This window comes from Phyllostomus discolor, chromosome 8 (assembly GCF_004126475.2).
Source record: "Phyllostomus discolor isolate MPI-MPIP mPhyDis1 chromosome 8, mPhyDis1.pri.v3, whole genome shotgun sequence".
NCBI classification, from domain to species: domain Eukaryota; kingdom Metazoa; phylum Chordata; class Mammalia; order Chiroptera; family Phyllostomidae; genus Phyllostomus; species Phyllostomus discolor.
This window is the reverse complement of record NC_040910.2, coordinates 35,289,970-35,313,214: the sequence shown is the minus strand read 5'-3', so window position 1 is coordinate 35,313,214 and position 23,245 is coordinate 35,289,970. Positions and strand designations below refer to the sequence as shown.

The window sequence follows — 23,245 nt, the reverse complement described above, 5'->3', positions numbered from 1 at the left end:
GTATGTGGTCTCTTGTTGACCAATGTTGTATTGTCATTGACTCTGGAACCTTTTCTGATGTGCTGCAGTCTCTTGTGTTAGTTAAAGTAAACATAATGTAGAAGCAATTTTCTAAGACAAATAAATAGTTCACTTTGGCTGCAACCTGAAAGATCCATTTCTCAGGATATCATTTAACAGAGAATACATTACAGAAATGAAATATAAAATTGCTAAGTGGTGGACAAAATGGTGCTTAATAAGTTTTTTATGTACCTCTCTCTTCTCTTTAAATAATTTTGCTAGTTACTAGTATTTGCTTTGGTTTAGCTTATTGAATCATTTGTTTACAATAAATGAAGTTATAGAGTTCCTAGGTCAGTTTTGCTGTTGTTATTTAGTAAAATAAGAAAATATGAAGTATTTTTTCAGCAACTGTTTATTGATACTCTAATGCAGAATAATAAATTTGAGATTAAAAAACACCTGTGAATAATCATGTAGCCTGGACTTCATAGTGTATTTACTTAATCTGTTGTTTTGGTATTGCTGCCATAACTGAAATCTTGGATCATTATAATAGTAATGCCTCAGTCATTTTCACTGAAGAAGCTCAGCATCTTCTGCTGAGCATTCTGTATAATGATATGTTCTTTGGTAGATATTGTAAATAATGGGACATTTTTTAATTTTAACTTTTAATTTTTTTTTTTAGTTTGTTGGAAACCATGTCTCACTATACAGATGAACCCAGATTTACCATAGAACAGATAGATCTGCTTCAGCGCCTTCGGCGTACTGGAATGACTAAACATGAAATTCTCCATGCCTTGGAAACTTTGGACCGACTTGATCAAGAGCATAGTGACAAGTTTGGAAGAAGGTCCAGCTATGGGGGAAGTTCATATGGAAATAGTACCAACAATGTTGCAGCATCTTCCTCTACAGCTACAGCTTCCACACAGACCCAGCATTCGGGAATGTCCCCATCGCCTAGCAACAGTTATGATACCTCCCCACAGCCTTGCACTACCAATCAAAATGGGAGGGAGAATAACGAGCGATTGTCCACGTCCAATGGAAAGATGTCACCAACTCGCTACCACGCAAACAGCATGGGTCAGAGGTCATACAGTTTTGAAGCCTCAGAAGAAGACCTTGATGTAGATGATAAAGTGGAGGAGTTAATGAGGTTGGTTCCTTTGCTTATTCAGAGTCCCCAGAATGTCTTTGTTCTTAGATTAGTTTTGAGTAATAAACTGTATTTCCGCTGTTTACCTATAAGAACTGTGATTTCCCCCTGCCCACTTTGGAGATGAAAGAAAATTTTAAACTTTATGTTTTTAATTCTGATTTTCTCTTTTTAACTTCAGCTCTTTCACTTTGCTGTTTGATAAGCCTTTTCCATCCTCTGTTTATCGAAGCAAAGGTTAGCCTTCTCTTTACGGCTCTAATTGCCCACATCTGAATGGTCAGCTCTGCTAATACACTCTATCCCTTAAATTATTGTAAGTAGTTTTCCTGAGGGTTAAGGTGATTTTATCATGATACAGAATATGTACAGGCTTACTTTTTTCCTCCAACATACCAACTAAAAAATAATTTTAAGCCCTTACACTATAAAAAGTAGTGTTCTTAGGGAGAAAAATACATGGTTTCTGTTCTTAAGCAAAAGTTCTACTTTTAGCAGTAGATGCCACATATATATGTGTGATGTTACCCATTCCAAGCTTGAGCACTTGGAGTTTTAAACCCTGAGAAAATGAGGAGACGTTCAATTGCAGCAGAGGCAATTAGGAATGGCTTCACATGGGACCGGGACACTTGGAGGGCAACAACCATGTGTTTCCGATTGTTGTGTCTCTAGGATGTGCCGAGCCTTGGTACATGGTAAGGGCAACATGTTAAGTGAATGGGTGAATTTGAGCTAAACCTTAAAAGATAGCCTCTCCTTTGAAATATAAGAACTTTATTTAAAGGTAAGGGAATGGTAAAAGGTAGAAAAGACTAGACATGTTTCATCTTCAAAGGATTGCAGATGGGCTAGACTATGGTAATAAGAATAGTATATTTAGAGGCAGTACAGGTTTTGGGAGATTTGAGTTCCATACAGATAGTTTATCATTCATTTGGTTGGAGATAAGGCATTTTCACAGATCTTTAGGAATATAGATGATAAAAGTATTGTTTTCAGTACGTCATCACTACAGGCATACCTCGTTTTGTTGCACTTTGTGGATACTGGGTTTTCATCAACATCAAGGCTGGACCGTCCACCAGCAAAAAGATTATGAATCACTCAAGGCTCAGATGATGGTTAGCATTTTTTAACAGTAAAGCATTTTTTAATTAAGGTATGTATACTTAATAGACTATAGTATAGTGTAAATGTAACTTTTGTATGTACTGGGAAACCAAAACATTTGTGTGACTTGCTATAGTTTCTTCACTGTGCATTGCTATATTTGCTTCATTGTCGTGGTCTGGAACCGAGCCTGCAATATCTCTGAGGTACACCTGTACTGTAGTAGGGAGGAGAGGATGCAGATAGATTAGTTACTGTGCATAATGAAAGAAGCTGTGCAGGAACTTGTCAGAGATAAAATTAAACTCTGTAATTATGAGTTAAAATCCCTAAAGATTTTAAGACTTGAAGATAGTATAACTTGAAGATAGTATAATGGGGGCTTGATATTGCCATATGGAAGATCTATCCTGTAGTACCACAATGGTGTAATATCTTTTAAACAAACTGTCCTGAATTTATTTTCAGGATGGAACTACCACTATGGAATTCTGGGCTACAGAGACTATTGTATCTAGATTCCAATGTAATTCTTGTAATGAACAGTTTCCTAGAACAACCACAGGACCCTATTATTTAGGCTTTTAAAACTTAAAAATATACAAGTTCAATTTCTTATTAAAGATTTCATTTATTTTAGAGAGGGGAGGGAGCGAGAAAGAGACAGAGAGAAACATCAATGTGCAGTTGCCTGTCATGTGCCCCTTGTTGGGGACCTGGCCCACAACCCAGGCATGTGCCCTGACTGGGAATCAACCCAGTGACCCTTTGGTTCGCAGGCTAGTGCTCAGTCCACTGAGCCACACCAGCCAGGGCTCGAGATCAGTTTGACTTTGAATTCATTGTCATTTGTTAAAGCAGCAATCCAAAGTTCATGTGTTCTTTTTGAACTTAACATATATGTCATCATCAAGATTAAGAGAACAATTTGGGCAAATAAAAGTTACTTTAGTCATTGAAATATAAGAATGTTAGCTTTTAATTATCCTGAGAGTAAGGATATTAACAATAAAATTTATTTGTTAGGATGCTAGCCTGTTTTTTGTTATTGCTGCTACTGTTAATCAGTTTTAATAAACTTTTAACAAGTTAATTTCCAAATGTATATTAAACTAACAAGAAGTTTGAGAAAATTTTCTTTTTAACAGAAGGCTCTAAAAGATTGGCCAGGGTCTAAAACTTCAGTTAGCTCTTAGGTTGGCATAATACTGTAATTCAACTATGTCCTCAGAAAAACAAACAAAAAAACCCCAGAATACCTACTTAGCGGTAACTGGGATTAGTACTTAAATTCTGCAGTTACGCACATTCAAGTTTTGTCATTAACTACATACCTGTTTATGTATTGTTATTAGTATTTAATTTACATACTTTGTAGTGAAGTTAGGATGCTTTATCATCTTCCTTTTCTCTGCATCAGTTTCTTAGAACTGCTACTTCAGTGTCCTCTAATCATCTCAGGATTTCACTGGACGTTCTGGCTCTCTGGTGCTCTACCATTGTGCCCTTACCCACACCTACATTCTTCTTTTGTGCCCACCTCCCATTTTCCTTAAGCCTGCAGATAATAACAATCCTGAGATTGGAGGGAGAAGTTTATTGCATGACTGTCCTCACTTTAATCATTACAACCATATTGTAAGTTGGAGCAGAGAAGTTGAAATTCACAAAACTTAAATAATTGGCTCAAGAAACTATAAATTTTAAGTGGCAGATCCTGAATTTTAACTTCATGTCTTTATTGCCAATGTGCCACTGTTACCTGTTGCCTTTGTAAATAAATTTTTGATGTCTGCAGATTTCAGTAAGATTTTAGGAACAGAGGTTAATGTAACTCAAGACAAAGTATGAGTGCCTCAATGGGCTAAGTGCCTCCTCCCAACTCCCATGATATTTGCCACTTCAAGTCAGTCACTTAACTGACCAAATAACTTTATTTGGTAGAATGTTAGAGAAATTTTTGAGCAGTGGATCTTTCTGAATGCCCTGTGCCCATGCAGAGCTATACTGTCCTTGATGATTGCTCAACACTGTGATGATACTGTAGTGGACTGGATTTGGCGGTTCCTAGGTGGGGAGAATGGGTTCTTGGTACCTGAATGCCTTCCTGCCTCTGTTTCTGCATGTATCATATACAGGCTGGGGGGAAAAAGGGGATTTACAGTTGTGAGTAAGCAAAGCACAGAGTTTATTCTTGCATTATTATTTATTATTGTATTATTTTTTATACAAACAACTCTAAACCTACTTTTGCCCCACCCTATATAATTTACCTTTTGCATGCTTACATTGCCCAACTTCCCTAGCACTCAATCATGAAATATATTTTTCAAATTTTATAACCCATTGCATCCATATACTTAACTTTTTTTTAAAGAAGATCTTATTTAGTTTTAGAGAGAGGAAAGGAGAAAGAGGGGGAGAGAAACATCAATGTGCAAGACAAACGTTGATCGGTTGCCTCTCATACATGCCCTGACCAGGGACCAAACCCACAACCCAGGCATGTGCCCTGACTGGAAATCGACCTAGTGGCCTTTAGCTTTGTGGGATAACACCCAACCAGCTGAGCCACACCGGTAAGGGCTTTACACTTAACTTTTGGTAATTTCAAGTTACATAAAGGATTTTTTAATATAAGTTGATTGTTATAATTACGTCTGATCAATCTATTAAAAAAGAATGAAAAAGAAAGTAACTTACTTTTTCCATTTTTTGATTGATCAGGGTAAAAAACATAAAAAGGAAACCAGAATATAATACTCAACAAATTGTTGAATACAACATTCTAGGAAGGACTTGAAAACTCTTAGCTTTAGAATGACGCCCATTCACGTGTTAATATTTTCTAAATGCGTCTATTAATATATATGTATATCTAGGTATATATATATCTGCTGACATCATAGTATACATTTATTAAAGTATCTGTTTTGTTCTGTATATATTATAAAATAACAATTGAAATGAGGTAAGTGTTACAATATATATAATGTTAATATACAGGGTCCGGCAGAAGTAAGGCCTGCTTGAGTGTGATTGGTAGGGTAATAATATAGGTGTAATAATTTATAGTGTTAATTTGAACATTTCATCTAAAATGTCATATGGCGTGCTTGAGTGTGATATTGTTATGTGCAGAATTATACATGCTTATGATTTTGTAATTAAAAAGGGGTGTTATTTGTGCCGGACTCAGTAATTAGCATTTTATATAAGATTCCAAGACTTTCTTTTGAGTTGGTTATCTGTAGCTTTAACAATAGGGTATTATTTACTTGTGTAGGTAGGGTACTTATGGTTCCATACATCATAATATTCAGTTACCATGTTGTTTATACATATAGAGTAGCTTTTCTTTTTAAAATTATCTTTTAAAAAATTTAAATTATGCTGTGTTTATCTCCATGTATGGAAATTAAAGGGATCAGATTTTTATTCAAATATGAAAGAATTTGTATGCAATTGTATTTTTCCACCTGTGAAAGGTGGAAAGTCTTTGAGATAAAAGACTGCCTTTAATATCAACCAATGTCACCCAATAAATTTAATAAAAAAGAAAAAATAAGACTACCTTTTGGGGGGTCCTAAAGAATGTGTAGTGTATATCAACCAAAACGTTATGGAAGATCTGAAAGCATGCTACTTTTAAGTATGCATTCTTTAGTATTCTTTGTTCCAGAAAAGAAAGTATTGCCATTTTGAGCTAGCATAAATAATTCTTTTTTCATTCTGGCGTGTAAGTTGAAACATATATAAGAATAAGAATTTAGAGTTGTTTTATAAATTATCTAGATCAGGTTTTCTATTTTACCACCTTTTATCTCCAAACACCGATTTGTTCATTCATTGAACAAATTAAGCTCTATTTTATGCAAACCCCATGATGAATAAGATAGTGTTTATGTTAAAGGACTTTATAGACCAGCAAGAAAGATAACAAACAACTGTTACATAGAATAGCATGTAACATATTAGTGTGTAGGTAGTGTAATTGAAATGTTCAAGTGCTGTTGGAAGAAAAGGTCTTTGTTAGCTTCCAGGATCAGGGAGAACTTCTCTGAATAGATGACAATTAGATTCTGTCTTAAAACAGAATCATTTCACAAAGAGGCATTGCTCAGATACTAAGAAAGGTCTATTGATAACAATGGAAAGTTTAGCAAGTTATAAAAGTAATGGCAGTGTAGTGTGGAAAGGAAGAATTCCATCCACATGTGGAAATCACCAGATAGAGAATCCAACGTGGCTGGTTTGGAAAAGGCAGCAGGAAGGGATGATGACATGGACTCCAAGTGGTTAGCTGCAAACAGAGTGGTAGCTTCTCTGGGGAAGTAAGTTATGGGTCCAAGAAAGGTCAGCCTACATTTGACTTTAATTCCTAAGACTTGAGGAGAAGAAATCCTGATGAGCGTGAGACTTTATAAGACATGGGAGGAAAAAGGGATTCCTTCTCTTTAAAGAGGATGTCAAATTTCAGAAGAGAAGAAATAAGGAGTGGGAGAAAATTATGTTTGGAGTAAATTAAAGAGTTTCTACACCAAGAAAGTGGTAATTTCACAGGGTACAATGTGTACAGTAGGAGAGGCAGGTTAAGAAGGCTGAATAAGGGGAGAATGAGGGGGATATGTGAAAGTTTAAGGAACAAAGGCAATGCAGTAGAATGGAAGTTTTTTAAATTCCTTAAGAGAATTGGACATGAAGAAAGTTGAATGGTGTTGCTGTTTTGAAGGTACCTATTAAGCCAACTGAATGCCACATCACTGTTTGTGTCTAAAGTGACTTTCTAGAAATATTTTCATGGTGCCTTCAAGTACCCAATGCAGATGTTTAATTCAGTCTTATGTAGTTACAGCAGGTCATTTGTTTCTATTTTTCTTGGGATTCTTTCTGGTATTTTATAAAATAACATCCATTGTTTATGTAGTGCTTTTACAGTTTCAAAAATGTTTATATTGAAAAACATTCTATTTATGTTATATACACATTTAGTATTAAATTTCATTTAAGTTTAATTTCAGTGCTTGGAAAAACATTTCAAAAGCTGTGTGATGGTGGTATTAATGTTCTCATTTTACCAGATGATGAAACCAAAGCCCAGGCTTATTAAATGACTTGCTCGAGCACAGCCTTTTCTTTCAAGTCTTAAATTTTTCTTCAATTCAAAAAAGATTGTCTCTGGTAAAGAAAGCAGTTGAGTAAAGAGGTTTTTTTGAGACTCACTGTGGGTACTTAGAAACTTGTTGAGTCTCCACAAGTGCAGCCCACGGGAGTGCAAGTGAACTGCTGTCTTGCTGCCGTCCTCGACTGTATCCCACTGTGAGACTGTGAATAATTCACAAATGGGGTGTTCCATGTTGGAATAATTGAGGATTGCCTCCTCTGTCTGATTTAGTGTCTACTTCAGGTTAATTTGATTTAAAGTAAATTGATTTAAATTCCAGTTTATATCAGTGGTCAAGAAAATACTACCTAATCATTTTCTCCATATAAGGACATTTAAAAAAAATTTACCTTAATATTCAGGTTTTATTTTCTGAGGACACTCTATACATTGAAATGCAGTGCTTTCTTTAAGTTTTTTTCATTTTAATTTTGCAGAAATCAAATGATTTGGTTGTTTATGTATATCAGCCAGTTGAAATAGATACTGCTTAAGTTATCTCTTGCTCAGCTGATTATTGATGGACATTTGTGAGCTGTTTAGTCTATATTGCCTGTATTTTACTCAGCAGTTTGTGGTTTTGTTTGACTTTAAAATGTACTTATTTGTGTCTTTTCTGTCAAAGACACAATTTTAAAAATAAAATGAGTGCATATTTTTAAGGAAATATTTTAAACATGAACAAGCATTTTGGAAGGAGTTTATCTATTATCTAGATCAGAATCTAGACCAGTGTGAGAAATTTTAGATGTTGGATTAGGCAGCTATTTTCTTCCTTTGGGAATCTTTTTTAATTAGGATTTCCAACCAGTAGATCGGGAATATGCTGTAGAGCTCCGACTGGAAGTTCTCCCTACTGTCACCTCTCTGTTCTCTTCCAGAATGACTGAAAGGGAACGTGAAGTCAACTAACAGAATATGTAGCCCCTCCTCCCTAGAGTGTGAAATCCACTAACAGAATGTGTAGCCCCTGCTGCTCAAGGGGCTAAAATATCTGCTCTAAATTAAGTTACAACTGATTCATTTTGGAAAGGGTACTTTTCTTTGTTTCTCCAAACAATCTGTAGAGAGACTTGAGCTCCTATAAAGAGTTCCTGGTTCATTCACAAAATGATTGATTGTAAGGATTTCATGATCCCTTTGTCGCAGATCAAGAATCAGCAAACTTTTTACGTAAAGGGCTAGATGGTAAATTTTTTGGACAAGAGACAAAATTGAGTATATAATATAGACAACTTGCAAGAGAGAAAACAAATGGACACAAATTTTTATTACCAAAATTCAATGTAGAATAATAATTAAATACAGGTTTAAAAATGCAAGCCTACTAGTGAGAAAAATAGAATTTGGGAGGGGATAATATTTTGCTTTAATTCACATTTAAAGATAGTGTTTCCTGCCACTAAGTTGATTGCAAATGTTCATCTGTGGAAACCATTCTTAGCTCATAGGGTGTATAAAAAAAAAAGGTGGGAGTTTGCTGACCTCTGTAGTAGATCATGTAACCACTGTTCTGTTACTTTTGGGCTTCAACAAACATTAGTGCTCTATTTGTGTAATCTTTTCGTACATAAAACATTCAAAGAGAAATCACTCAGTTTAAAGTATAATTTTTCTTTACGTATTCTTTTTGTTCTAGTGGAGAAACAGAAGTCTCACTGCTCATATTCGTTCTAGTGAATGTCTAGTCTTTTGAGAATTTGTTGAATTTTTCAGTAAGTAAAAATTGTTAAGGCATCTTAGTGGAGGAAAAATTAGGTCTATAATATGTAATTCAAGGATTCAGAAAATAGTGTAGGTTTAAGTATTAAGTATTGTGTATAACACATGCAATAAATTAATAAGTGCCTTTTTATACTAAAATTTTATATTCAACTCATCCCACTTAATTTTTTTTGTTTATACAGGAAAATCAGGCAAATTAAAAGGCAAAGACCTTTTGAAATGACTAATATTTTAGCAGTTGTGAGAATGATGATGATTTCTGTTCTTCAATAAAGGTTTTAAAAGGAACTGCACCTTATTTATGCAGTGCATAGTGAACATGCAAACCCACGATCTACTCACAACTGATTTTTTGTTGTTGTCGCTTCTATTCTCTAGGATTTCTGTCTGTGTAAGATACATTCATCCCACAGTAATGACACTTTGTGCATACCATATGGCAGCTTGTTCCTAATGTGAATTATTCACAGCATGCAGTTAGCCACCTCCTGGTATGAAACTTAAACTACCGTGGCATTCACTACAGCGTCCGTCTGATGGTGTGGTGTTTTAGGACTTGAATATTTGGTGTTTCTTGGTTTCTTTTAATTTCATGTTTCACACAAGCTTGGTGTGTTTGCCTTTATTTTTGTGTCCTTCCTTTCTGTGTTCTCCCCACCTCTCTGCTTCACCTTTCTTAGCAAAGATGAGGATTTCTACCTTCAACATACATTGTTGGTCTTGTCTTCTGTTTTTGTTAGGAGGGACAGCAGTGTGATAAAAGAGGAAATCAAAGCCTTTCTTGCCAATCGGAGGATTTCCCAAGCAGTTGTTGCACAGGTAACAGGTAAGAGCTGAAGAGCCCTTTATTCTGGAATCATGTCTGATCTCTGCCTTGTGGTGCAGATGTTGGATTGTTGCTTGCATTTCTGCATTGCAGTGCAGATCTGTCAACTTGGGCATAATAATGTATGCCAGTGATTTAAAACCCATTGTCTCTGATATCATGGAACTTCCCCAGTGATTTTTCAAAACTTGTGCTAGAAAATTTTAATAGCATTTGTGAAAAAGCACAAAATTCCCTATTTTATGTCTAAAAAAGGGTTCTCTGGTTTTCTTATAATTGTGACAGAGCTCATGACATGTGAATTATCCACCTGCTACCTACATGTCATATACGTGCAGTCCTCCAAATCTGATTCTCGCTTTTACCAATTAAAGAATGATTCATGAGAATGAAGGAAGTTGTGTTTTTTAAACTGCTTTTCTGTATGTGAAAGCTTTTCTCAAACCATTGCTGAGAAGATAAGAGTTACCATTGTCTTCTCTCTGTTTTTTATATCCCATCCCATTACCACCCCACCAAATCCCTATCCCAAGTATGTGGTGTAAATGTGTCATTCTCTATTCAGACTGCATTTTTATGAAGTTAAGTTGGGTAGCATGTCTTTTCTTTGTTGTTCTGTAGTGTTCCTTTTTTTGATATCAGTGATTTATAAAACCAGCTATGCCTTAGTCTTTAGAGGAACCAGAAACCCTCTCAACGACATTTTGTAGTTGATATGTCGTCGTGTGTTGTCCCCGATAGATGTGAAAGTTAACTTGCTCCTCTCCCTTCTTTTTCTTTAATGTGTCAGTGGCAGCTGTATGACTTTGGCCCTTTTAGCCTCTGCGCCTCAGTTCCTTACCTCTCCAATGAAATAGTTGGATCTGATCTTCAATAGTACCTTCCAATTTTAAAATATTGTGTATGTTCACTAGACATTGATACGTATTGAAGACAGTTTACCTAAAAAATTGTTATTGACCATTAATTTGATTAAAAATGAAATGAGATTTCAGAAGCCTTAACTTTTGTTTGAAGAATTCAGACCAGCCAATCTTAATGTGTGTGTGTGTGATATTTTTGTAAATGACACTATTCATGGTAAAAGATTTTAAGTAAAGGCATGTCCTTTTGTATGGAGATCTTAAACAGAAGGGTGGTGTGTGAATTTAATTTTTGTAATCTTCAGGTGCTTTCCAGTAGTATATTTCAAATAAACTATTACCTTTATTTTCAAGGGTTAAGATACAATGCTAAGGGCAAGTTAAGTGGGTTTTACCAAAACCCACTGATGCGCACTGCGAACAGATGGAGGGTTGTCTTTCAGGGCTTTTACTTCAGCCCCAGGATTAGGAGCAATAGCACCTTTTAGTTTGCCAGCCTGAAAAGAATGACAAAATTACAGTGTTGTAAAGCAGCATTCTAAAGTTGATTTTGTTCGGCCGGAAATAATTTGAGTATCTTGAATACCCTGAATGTTGAATCATCTTAGAATTTTAAAATAGTAGCTTTTGAAACTGATCCTGCATTGATGCAAATTATAATAAAATACGTTTAAAAGGAATTTCTTAGGCATATGTAAAAGCATTAGACAAACCATAATGGATTAAATGTAGTATATTGAATACTACCTTTTTGGAAAGGGAAACTGAGAGATATTTTAGCATCTTGCTACTCAAAATCTACTCCATGGACAAGCAGTATTGGGAGCTTGTTGGAAATGTAAAAATAGAGAGCAATACCCTAAACCTGAATCAGAATTTACATTTTAGCCAGATCTCCAGGTGATTTGGGTCTGAGAAGTACTGTTCTAGGGTACTCTTAAGCTTTCCTGACTTGAACTTCAGTGGCCTGGCCTTGTTTAACTTTGAGCACTCAGTGGCAGTCATCATGGTGCAATCTCCTGTTTTTGAAAGCAAGAGTTGAAACACATTTATCATCTGTTATGTCACTTGGACCTTTCTTTTTCTACTGTTTTGGTACTGTTAAAACTTTTCCCCCCTTTTCAGCCTCACTCCAACTTTTCTTCCTTCTGTTCATTCCTAGTTTGAAAGCTTGGGTTCATTTTCCCTTGATCAGTTTATCTTTCATGGTTCTTTGTTGACCCAAAAATGAGACTGCTCATAATTTGACTCCAGCCTTCTTTGTTTTTGTTTTAGGTGTGGTTGTTATAACTGTGAGTTCGTTATCATTTTACTGTTCATATTTTTTACCTTCTTTTTCTTAAATAAGTCCCTTTAACATTTCATATAATAAGGGCTTGGTGAACTCCTTTAACTTGACCTTATTTTGAAAGCACTTTATCTGTCCTTCCATCCTAAATGAAAGCTTTGCTGGATAAAGTAACCTTGGATGTAGGTCCTTGCCTTTCATGGCTTGGAATACTTCTTTCCAGCCCCTTCTTGCCTGCAAGGTTTCTTTTGAGAAGTTAGCTGAGAGTCTAATGGGAACTCCTTTGTAGGTAACTCTCTCCTTTTCTCTTGCTGCTTCTAGGATTCTCTTCTTATCTTTAATCTTGGCTAATGTGATTATGATGTGCCTTGGTGTGTTCCTCCTTGGGTCCAACTTCTTTGGGACTCTCTGAACTTCCTGGACTTCCTGGAAGTCTATTTCCTTTGCCAGATTGAGGAAATTCTCCTTCATTATCTGTTCAAATAAGTTTTCAATTTCTTGCTTTTCCTCTTCTTCTTCTGGCACCCCTACGATTCGGATGTTGGAATGTTTAAAGATGTCCTGGAGGTTCCTAAGCCTCTCCTCATTTTTTTAAATTCTTGTTTCTTCATTCTGTTCTGTTTGAATGTTTCTTTCTTCTTCTGCTGCAAATCGTTGATTTGAGTCCTGGTTTCCTTCCTGTCACTTTTAACTCCCTGTACATTTTCCTTTATTTCACTTAGCATAGCCTTCATTTCTTCATCTAATTTGCCACCAAATTCAACCAATTCTGTGAGCATCCTGATTACTAGTGTTTTGAACTGTGTATCTGATGGGTTGGCTATCTCTTCATCGCGTAGTTGTATTTTTTCTGGAGCTTTGGTCTGTTCTTCCATTTGGGTGCCTGTCACGTAGTAAGGGGCCTCTGACCTTCTTTTTATTGTCATCTTCTATTCAGTATAGTCCCTAGCTGAATTCAGCTACTCACCATTTCCAGAATTCTGTCTACCTAGATGTGCACAAATAGGTTGATCCTAGAATGCCTTTCACTTTGTCATCTCTGCCTTATCAATTCCTGTTTATTGAGGTTACCTAAGTTACTATCCTCATTCTGTCTTCTTTGATCACTTTAGCTCATATGGACATCTCTTTTTTCTGAAATTAATTAGTCTTAGTGCACCACCCTGAGGTACTAAACCTCATTTCAGTTAAACATTTTAAGGTTTTTTTTGGGGGGGCGGGGGAGGGAGAGGGAGGGAGAAAGAGAGGGAGAGAAACATCAACTGGTTGCCTCTTGCACACCCGGAGCTGGGGACCTGGCCCACAACCCAGGCATGTGCTTGTCCCCTGACCAGAAATCAAACAGTGACCTTTCAGTTCATAGGCCGACACTCAATTCACTGAGCCATGCCAGCCAGCCAGGGCAGTTACACATTTTAGAGTAACAATCTAAACGATTTCGTGCACATCCCCAAAGAGTCTAGCACTGTATTCTCTTTGAAGATTCATGCTCACCTAGCTGCCTTGTAGGGTAAAGTGAGTATTGCTGAAGCTAACACGGAAATTCATGTGAAAATTTATCCAGTATGACTTTGTCCAATGATGTTTCCTCTCCAGAAATAATTATTTATTTGCTCAATAAATGCTGTATGAATTTCTGCCCTTAGGAACTCATAATTTTCTTTTAATCTACTTTAATTGAATTATTTACATAAGGCTAGGGAATGAGAATGCTTTATAACCAGTTTGGTTAATTGCCCCATTGGTCAGCTTACTGAATTAATGTATTTCCCATGCATTGTTGTGTTACATTTTCATCCGGCACATTCAGTCATCAAGCTAAACTCAGGGGCAGGGCTTTTCATTCCAGAAAAGAGATTGTGTTCATAAGAACTAATATAAAGCTGGGCCCTTGCAGTTGGCCCGCCTGGGACAGAGTGGCCTTCTGGGCACCCAGGGCTTACTCACTCCTGTGTGACCAGTACGTAGGCACATTTTTCTCTCTTGAAACAAATTAGTTCAGTGTGTCTTGGAAGACTATCCATATCAATACCCTAAAATAAAGTTGGGGTTTGTGGTTGTCCAGAATATCTGTCCTGTAATGAGTCTCTCGAAGTCAGTAAAGTTCAACTCTAATGTGTGAGATAATGAAAAAATCAACCCTGAGATAAAAAGGAGAAAAAGTAGTGCATAACAAAAGAAAATGCTAAATAAAAAAGTGTAGTGAGGTGCAAAATTACAACACATGGCTTCTTCCAGAAACAAATGCAGAGTCTTCTTTTTATAGATTCAGAGGATATCTATAATAAGATAAACAAGAAGTTCATGGGTGGGGTCTGTATAAATAATATCCTACTGATAGGAAAAATGACAGTATAAACAGGATATAATAGCAGTGCCTGCTGAATTTCCCAGCATGTTATTTGTAGCTGCTTTCACAGAGTCATAGCTGCTCTCACCAAGGGTGGGTGTTTTACCTCCGTGAGAGGTGGAACGAGAGTCTAAATTCTTACCAGCAGTGGTCGGGTGGGGAGCATAGCTGTTGCTTTGGTAATAAACACATGTGTTTTATATTTACTTTCAGGGTAAAACATTTTCTTTGCTGTTAGAATTCTTAAAACATGATTTTCTTTTTAAACAACCTCTGGGAAAAACCAAGTGGGCAGAGTAAATGGGCACAGCTTGAGTGAGTGAGTGTTCATCAGTCAAAGAAATCTGCTAATTGGATTCATGTCCTTTTCAAGAATAAGTAAATGGAAGAAGAAAAAGATAGCATCTCTGAATTTTAAGAACTTTATCACAATGTTGTTCTCTTGAATGGTAGTTGTATAATGGAAAAGCAGCCGTTGAACTTTAGAATAGTCGAGCTCTGGTCCTGTTACTGAATGGCCTTGTGACCAGAGGCAGACTTGTGGCTTCTCTGTGTGTCAGTTTCCTTATTTATAAGATGAGGGGCTTTGACCAGATATTTTCTAAGCATGTTTTCTGTCAAATTCTACTCTGTTTTTAAAGTGTTGAGTACATGTAAGAAGTGTGAAATACCTGTATATAGTGACTTGTTCCTAAAAGTAAGAATTTGTATAGACTGAAGTTCTGAGCCAGTTTTTAGAAATGTTCCAACTGTATGTACTCAGACCACTTCTCTTCATTTCTCTTTAAAACAATGGGTAAAAACACACACAGTCAGTGTAATTATAATAATTTCTTTACAAAGGTGGGCATTCATTGATCCTTTCCCTAAGCAGACAACTTCAGACTGGATACTAAAAACCAACTAAAGTGTCGCTGTACCTTTTTTGAAAACACAGTTTATTTTTAGAGCAGTTTGAGGTTCCCTGTGAAAGCACAGAGAGCTCCCCTGTACCTCCTGTCCCCCACATGTGCACAGCCGCCCTGCCGTCAGCACACGGCACCGGAATGGTGCGTTTGCTGTAATCTGTGATCCCCATGGGTCCATCGTCATCACCTGACATCATATCTTATATTAGGTATGCTCGGTTTCATGCATTCCGGGGGTGGGGGGGTTGAAAAGTGTAAAATAACAGCTATCCATAAGTCACAGTATCGCAAGATGGTACTATAGGTTCATTACCTAAAAAACCCTTTGTGTTCCTCTTCATCCGTCCTTTCCCCTACCCCTGGCAACCACTCATCTTTCTACTGTCCTCATAGTTTTGCCTTTCCCAGAATGTTGTTATACAGTATGCAGTCTTTTCAGGTTGGCTTCTTTTTATAGATTCAGAGGATCTCTGTAAGAGGATAAACAAGTTAATCCACTTAGTAATATGCATTTATTACTAGGTTTCTAATGTCTTTTCATAGCTCAGTGGTTCATTTTGTTTTAGGGCTAAGTAATATTTCATTGTCTGGATGTACCACAGTGTATTTGTCCATTGACCTACTGAAGGTCATCTTGGTTTCTTCTAAGTTTTGGCAAGTATGAATAAAGTTACTATGCACAAGTAGAATTTATATCTATATTAGAAAAGCGATGTTGGTAGGGCATAAATCACAAACTGTGGAATTGTCCTTTCATGATACAACCAAATATAATTATGCTCATTTAACAAGATTTTATCAGTTCCTACCTAATGAATTTTACTAGATTTATGTAGATCTCCAATTTGAAGGCTATTATCTGTTCAAAAAATGGGCAGATTATTATTACATGTGAGTTACAACTTTTGTCTCCAAATTGGAAAGGTTTAGAGTTTTTGTTTCTGTTAGATGACTTCTTTTCAAGTCTTTGAATGGACTTCAGTCACCAACAGTATCAGTGTTTTTGCAGAGTACATTTTAGGGTTTTCTCTTGTTTTGCAGCCTCTGGAAAATAAGAACAGATGGTGTCCCATGGTTCAAAAATTTCTTACTTTTTATTTCATTTTTTTTCTGCCTTGTGCAGTTTGTTGGCAAACTACTTTCTTGTAAACACAACACACAAGTTTATTTCTTTTCCCCTGAGGAAAACATCCAGCCTATAAATCTGAATGCCCATATTTTCTCACTTTGGTTATGGCTCAGTGAAAAATTAAAGTGAAAATAATTTCAGAGTACACTTTTTGTCATTAGAATCTTTCTACAATTCTTGAAATTCATTGTTTTCCCAGGGCTTTCATCATCTTGAATGCCATGTAAAGGATTGTACATTTTTTTTTAAAGATTTTGTTTATTTATTTTTAGAGAGGGAAGGGAGGGAGAGAGAGAGAGAGAGAGAGAGAGAGAGAGAGAGAGAGAGAGAGAGAGATCAATGTGTGGTTGCTGGGGGCCGTGGCCTGCAACCCAGGCATGTGCCCTGACTGGGAATCGAACCTGTGACACTTTGGTTCGCAGCCCGCGCTCAATCCACTGAGCTACGCCAGCCAGGGCGGATTGTACATTTTTAATGTAAAAGTTATGAAGGTTGGTTTTCAAGTATAAACCAAGGTTTCTCTTTCGCCTGTATTTAAAGTATGCACTATATTTAAAAGTTTTTTATTCTACCATAAGTTTTGACAAAAGTGACTTTAAAAGGTTAGGCACAGATGTGCTTTCCCCCCTCTTCAGTAATTTTTATTTTTGTTTCCCCAGTTACTGTTTCCTAAGATTGTGGAAAAGTCTTTACTGAAGGTTTTATGTTCCCTTCTCAGCTTTATGAAATATTCCCTTATATTTAAAAAATAATGGGATAGGGATAAATGATAGAAAGAAATAATACCCTAGTAAGAAGGCAGAAGGTGTCTGTGTCTGATGAAATAGCAAAACCTATAGTTTAGCTGTAGTCCATGTGAGTTATTAGGCAATGTTATAAATAATTCCCTGCAGAAGAAGGCTTTGAAGGGAATAAATACCATTTTTTATAAACTATAGATATGGTCTCTTATGCATTAATGAATTAATCCTGTTAATTCTTGAAATTTACTGAGATCTTTAAATCAAAGGATTTGACATCAGTTGCTACAAATAATTTGTTCTGTCAGGAAGATGTACGAGATTTAGTAATGTGTAATTACTAACTTTAGTTAGGTAAGGGGCTGAAGCTTGAATTCACCAAACCAAGCTTGAGGGCCTTGACATCTGAGCAGTCTATAAAATTTTTTAAAATTGTTCAAATTTGTCGTCCTTTAAGAAATCTTTTAATATCAGCATGTGTCAGCTTCATGTAAATTTGACTATATCTTTTGATCTTTACAGAATTAATTTGAGATATGCAGGGGAAATGTGTCTTTTTCTTTGTTTTTAATCACCTTTATTGAAATAAATTTGCATAAGAATAGAATTATCTGAGTTTTACCAGATTTATTCAGAGGTATAACCATTACCAAAATCAAGATTTAGAATATTTTCAGTATTTCAACAAGTCCTCTCATGCCTCCTTGCAGTCAGATATCTTTCTCCACTGGAAGTCCCTGGCACCCACTGATACGCATTCCCTCAGTATAGTTTTGCATTTTCTAGAATGTCATGTGACTGGAATGGTACATGTATACCTTTTGTATCTGACCTTTTCCACTTAGCATGATACTTTTGATATTCATTGGTGTTGTTACATGTATCAGTAGTTTGTAACTTTTAAATGTTGAGTGGATGTAACAGAATTTGTTCATTAATGAGTTGAGGGATATTTGAGTTATTTCCAGATATTAGCTATTATGAATGAAGCTGCTATGAACATTTGTCTGAACCTTTTGGTGTAGACATATATTTTCATTTCTTATACCTAGTAGTGGGATTGTAAGGTTATTGGTAAGTACATGCTTAACATTGTAAGATGCTACCAAACTGTTTTCCAAAGTGGCTACACAATTTTGCATTCCCACCAGCAATATATGAGATTTCCAGTTGCTTTGCATTCTCTTCAGCACTTGGTATTTGTACTTTTCTTTAAGTTTATCTATTTTAGTGCATATATAATGGCATCTCACTCTAGTTTTATTTGCAATTTTCTAATGACTAATTATGTTGAGCAGCTTGCAGATGCTCATTTGCTATTCTTGTATCTTCTTAGGTGAAATGCCTGTCAAATCTTTTGCCCATTGTTTTTTAATCAGGTTGTTTGCATTATTATTGATTACAAGAGTTGTATGTATATTCTGGGTACAAGTCCTTAAATATGTGAATATACAGATATCCTAGTCTGAGGCTTGCATTTTTATTTTTTTAATATTGTCCTTGAAAGAACAAATGTTTTTAATTTTGATGAAGTTATATTTATCATTTTTCCTTTATGGTTCATGCTTTATGTGTCCTAAGAAAAATTGCCTAAGTGAAGTCTCAAAGATTTTTTTGTTTTCTTATAAAAGTTTTCTAGTTTCAGCTCATACATTTTAGGCTTATGAATTATTTCAAGCTAGTTTTTGTATATGTGTGAGGTAAAGGTTAGGATTTTTTTTTTCCCATATGGATGTCCAGTTGGTGGAGCACCATTTGTTGAAGTGGTCAGCAATGATCAACAGACTAGTCTTTTCCCATTCAATTACATTGGCACCTTTATCAAAAATCAATCCAATATATAGGGTCCAGCAGAAGTAATGCCTGCTTGAGTGTGGCTGGTAGGATTCATGAATGTTTTGCATGAGATGGACAGCACTTTGAACATCTCACCTAAAATGTAATATGGTGTGCATGACTGTGATATTGTTGTTACAGATTTACATGCTTATGACTTTGTAGAAAAAGATTTTGTAATAAAAAAGGGGGCATTATTTGTGCTGGACCCTGTGTATGTATGAGTATATTCTGAGCTCTCTATTGAGTTCCATTAGTTTTTATGTCTGTCCTTATACCAGATACAAACTGTAAATTACTGTAGACTTTTAGTAAGTCTCGAAATCAGAGAGTATAATTTCTCCCAACTTTGTTTCTCTTTTTCAAGATCACTGTTGAGCCCTGGCTGGCGTAGCTCAGTGGATTGAGCGCGGGCTGTGAACCAAAGTGTCACAGGTTCGATTCCCAGTCAGGGCACATGCCTGGGTTGTAGGCCAGGGCCCCCAGCAACCGCACATTGATGTTTCTCTCTCTCTCTCTTTCTCCTTCCCTTCCCTCTCTAAAAATAAGTAAATAAAATGTTTTTTTAAAAAAAAGATCACTGTTGAAAAGATCTAGGTCTTTTGCATGAAGATATAACTTTTAAAATCAGCTTCTCAATTTCAACAAACCAATCATATTTGTAGTGAGATTGTGACTGAGATTATATTGAATATATAGCTCAATCCAGCATTAAGAATTCATCTTAATCATAGTGAGTGTTCCCACTTAGAGAGAGGTCATCTCTCTCTGTTTGTTTCAGTCTTTCTTATTTTCTCTCAGCCATGTTAGTAGTTTTCAGCATATAGGTCTTCTACATATTTTCTTAAAGTTATCTCTAAATATTTTATATTTTTTGGTACTGTTATATTGGTGCTATCTTTGACTTCAGTTTCCAGTTTGTTTTTTGTCATAGAATAATTGATTTTGGTATATGCAACCTCCATTCTATAACCTTGGCTAAATTCTTTTTTTTGTTCTAGCAGCTTTTTTTGATAAATTCTTAGGATTTCCTACATGCACAATCATCTTCCTTTTATCTTCCCTTTCTGTATGTATGTCTTTTATTTCTTTTTTTTTCTTGCCCTATTACACTGACTAGCACTGTGAATATGATGAGAACTGATATCCTTGTCTTTTTCCCAGTCCTAGGGAGCAAACATTTAATCTTTTGCCATTAAATATTATCTTAGCTGTAGGTTTTTCATAGATTCCCTTTATCAAGATGCCCTTAAAGGGACGTTTCCCTCTATCTCTAGTTTCTGACAATTTTTTATCATGAATGGATGATATACTTGGTCAAATGCTTTTTCTTTATCTATTGCAATGACACAGGGTTTTTCTTTTTAGTCTTATTAATGTTGTGACTTACACCTCTTATTAATGTTGTGACTTACACGGATTGATTTTACATGTTAAATAAGCCCTGCATTCTTGGAAATACTCCACTAAATCATGACGTATTATCACTTATTATATGATTTATACAGTTTACTGATATTAAGAATCGTTGTACCTGTATCCATTAGGGATGTTATTCTGGGTTTATTGTGTTTGTTTTTTCTGGTCTTACATTGTTTTGTCTAGTTTAGTTACCATGATGATGTAGCCTCATAAAACAGGTTGGAAAGTGTTCCCTTCTCTTGTATTTCTAGAAGAATTGGTGTAGAATTGGTATTATTTCGTCCTTAAATATCTTTCGTTTGAGACTGCTTCTTTTATTATAGTGAATTCCTTACACTTAGTCATAACTTACTGCCTTGATCTAATCCTATAGGGGCTTGTACCTTGTACTGAGATCAACAGGACAAAATACAGAAGAGTAGACATTATTGGGTCTTTAATACCTCAAAAGTTGCCAGCACTTTTCTGCATGATTTTACCCTTGGTAGAAATGTTCTTCTTCTACCAATTGCCTACAATAGTAGGATTACAAACCACAAACCAAATTGAATTTGCTTTACACACAGCAATAGCCTTTCCCTGGTGCCCTGGTATGCCAGAGTAAAGAACATAGTTTTCATTTACTTAATCTGAGATTTTGCTTCCTGTGGTGGTTTTAAAAATATTGAATGACCTATCTGTAAATCTGTTGCCAGACAGATCCATGGATGACATCGTGGTTTTGAACATACTGGTTTTTATGTGCATGTCTGTTAACACTGTTCCTGATGAGAAACGTAGGAAAAGGATTTTAGAAACCTTCTTAATATGATCTTTATTTAATATTTTGAGACATTTTAAGACCTACAATATGTTATTTGAATAAATAGGTTTTTTCTGCTTTCACTGTTTTAAACCTAAGTTTTGTTGGTTGTGCCCCAAAATTACAAAATATTTTTGAAGAACATTTATTACTAGTTTGTCTTCATTTTTTAGGGCATAATGAGTTTGAAATGTGTTAAAATATCAATAATAATAATAATAATAATAATATTTAGTACTTTATTTATTTTATAATAAATATTATTAATAAGATTTAGTAAGAACAGTATCTCTTTAACCATTTTTGCCCATGCTTTTGCTTAGTCTTTAGCTCAGCTTCATCATCGCACTAAGTACCTGCCAGCACAGTGTTGCCGTCTGAGTGAGCTGTGGAGAACCAGTGGCTCTGCTCTCCACTCCTGTGCACCTTGCCGGCTAAACCTCTCTTTCTGGAGGGTTTTTATTTTTAGCTTTAATTTATTTTAACACTTACCAAGTGCTAGATGCTGTGCTAACTGTTTTATATATTTGAGAGTAAGGTGTTAACTTCTTCAGTTATAGACGAGAAAACTGAGGCTAAATGAGATTCAGTCATTTGCCCTTAGTCATGGAGCAAATTGCTATTTGTTTTGCTGCAAAGCCTTTGTTCTCAACATAGCAGTTCAGAACATGGAGATGGTGCAGTGCAGTGGTCAAGAGCATAACTTGGAGCATTCAAAATGTGGTTTCTGTCACTAGTTACATAACTTTGGACAAGTTACTCGGCATCTTAAGCCTCAGTTTCCTGTTTTGGAAAATGAGAATAACAACAACAACAACAACAACTACTTATCAGGGTTGTTGAGTAGGCTATATGAATTCATTTATATAAAGTTTCTGGAACCCTGTAAATGCTATAGAATTTTTTTAATTATCATTATTAACCATTATACTGCTTAATGTTTGGCCAGCAATCATTTCTCCTTTGTCTCTTAAAAGTTGACTTTTCTGAAGCTAAGCTTCCTGAGACTAAATTTTTTAACTATAATATTTCTAACTTTGGACCACTTAATTTAATAATAGACATTAAAAAATATATAGCACCCCCATGTTCATAGCAGCATTTTACAATAGTCAAAACATGGAAATAACTAAAGTATCTAACAATGTATGAATGGATAAAGAAAATGTGTGTGTGTGTGAGTATATATATATCTTTATCTATCTGTATCTATATATATATAATGGAATATTGTTATTTGACATTAAAAAGAAAGAAATCTTGTCATTTGCAACAACTTGGATGGACCTTGTGGGTATTATGTTAAGTGAAATAAGTCAGAGAGAGAAAGACAAATTTTTAAAAAATTCTCACCCAAGGGTATATTTGCTGATTTTAGAGAGGGGGGCAGAAGGAGAGAGGAAAGGAAAGAGAGAAATAGAGAGAAACACTGATGTGAAAGAGAAACATTGCTTGGTTGCTTCCTGTATGTGCCCTGAGCAGGGATCAAACCTGCAACCTTTTGGTGTGTAGGATGATGCCCTAATCAACTGAGCCACTCGGCCAGGCTACTTTTTATATTAGGAAACATACTCATATGGTTCAAACTTCAGAAGTACATGAGGATATACACTGTGTTAAATCTAAATCTCTCTCCTACTCTTTCTCTTGGTCATAGTCCCTTTGCAGAAGAGACTGTTACCAGTTTCCTACATATTTTATGCATTTATAAGCAAATATATATATCCATCCATAGTTCCTCCATCCTTTTTTTTTGCCAGGTAGGTGGTATGCTATATACACTGTTCTATACCAAGCTTTTCTAACTTGGAAATTATCCCATATTAGTATGTTTGTGTGAGGGGGGGCAGTTTTATTTTTTTATTGTTATATAAAGTAATGAAGCATTTTATAATGTCCTGTAGATTT

General features: G+C 35.6%; 1 protein-coding gene across 1 annotated transcript in view; it reads left to right on the top strand.

The window, feature by feature from the left end:
- Positions 1-23,245, top strand: part of HMBOX1 (homeobox containing 1) — a 166,920-nt gene that overhangs the window by 71,081 nt on the left and 72,594 nt on the right. Inside the window, 2 exon segments of the mRNA XM_028519845.2 lie at positions 695-1,171; positions 9,914-9,999. Of these exon segments, the coding sequence (XP_028375646.1) occupies positions 695-1,171; positions 9,914-9,999 (563 nt within the window).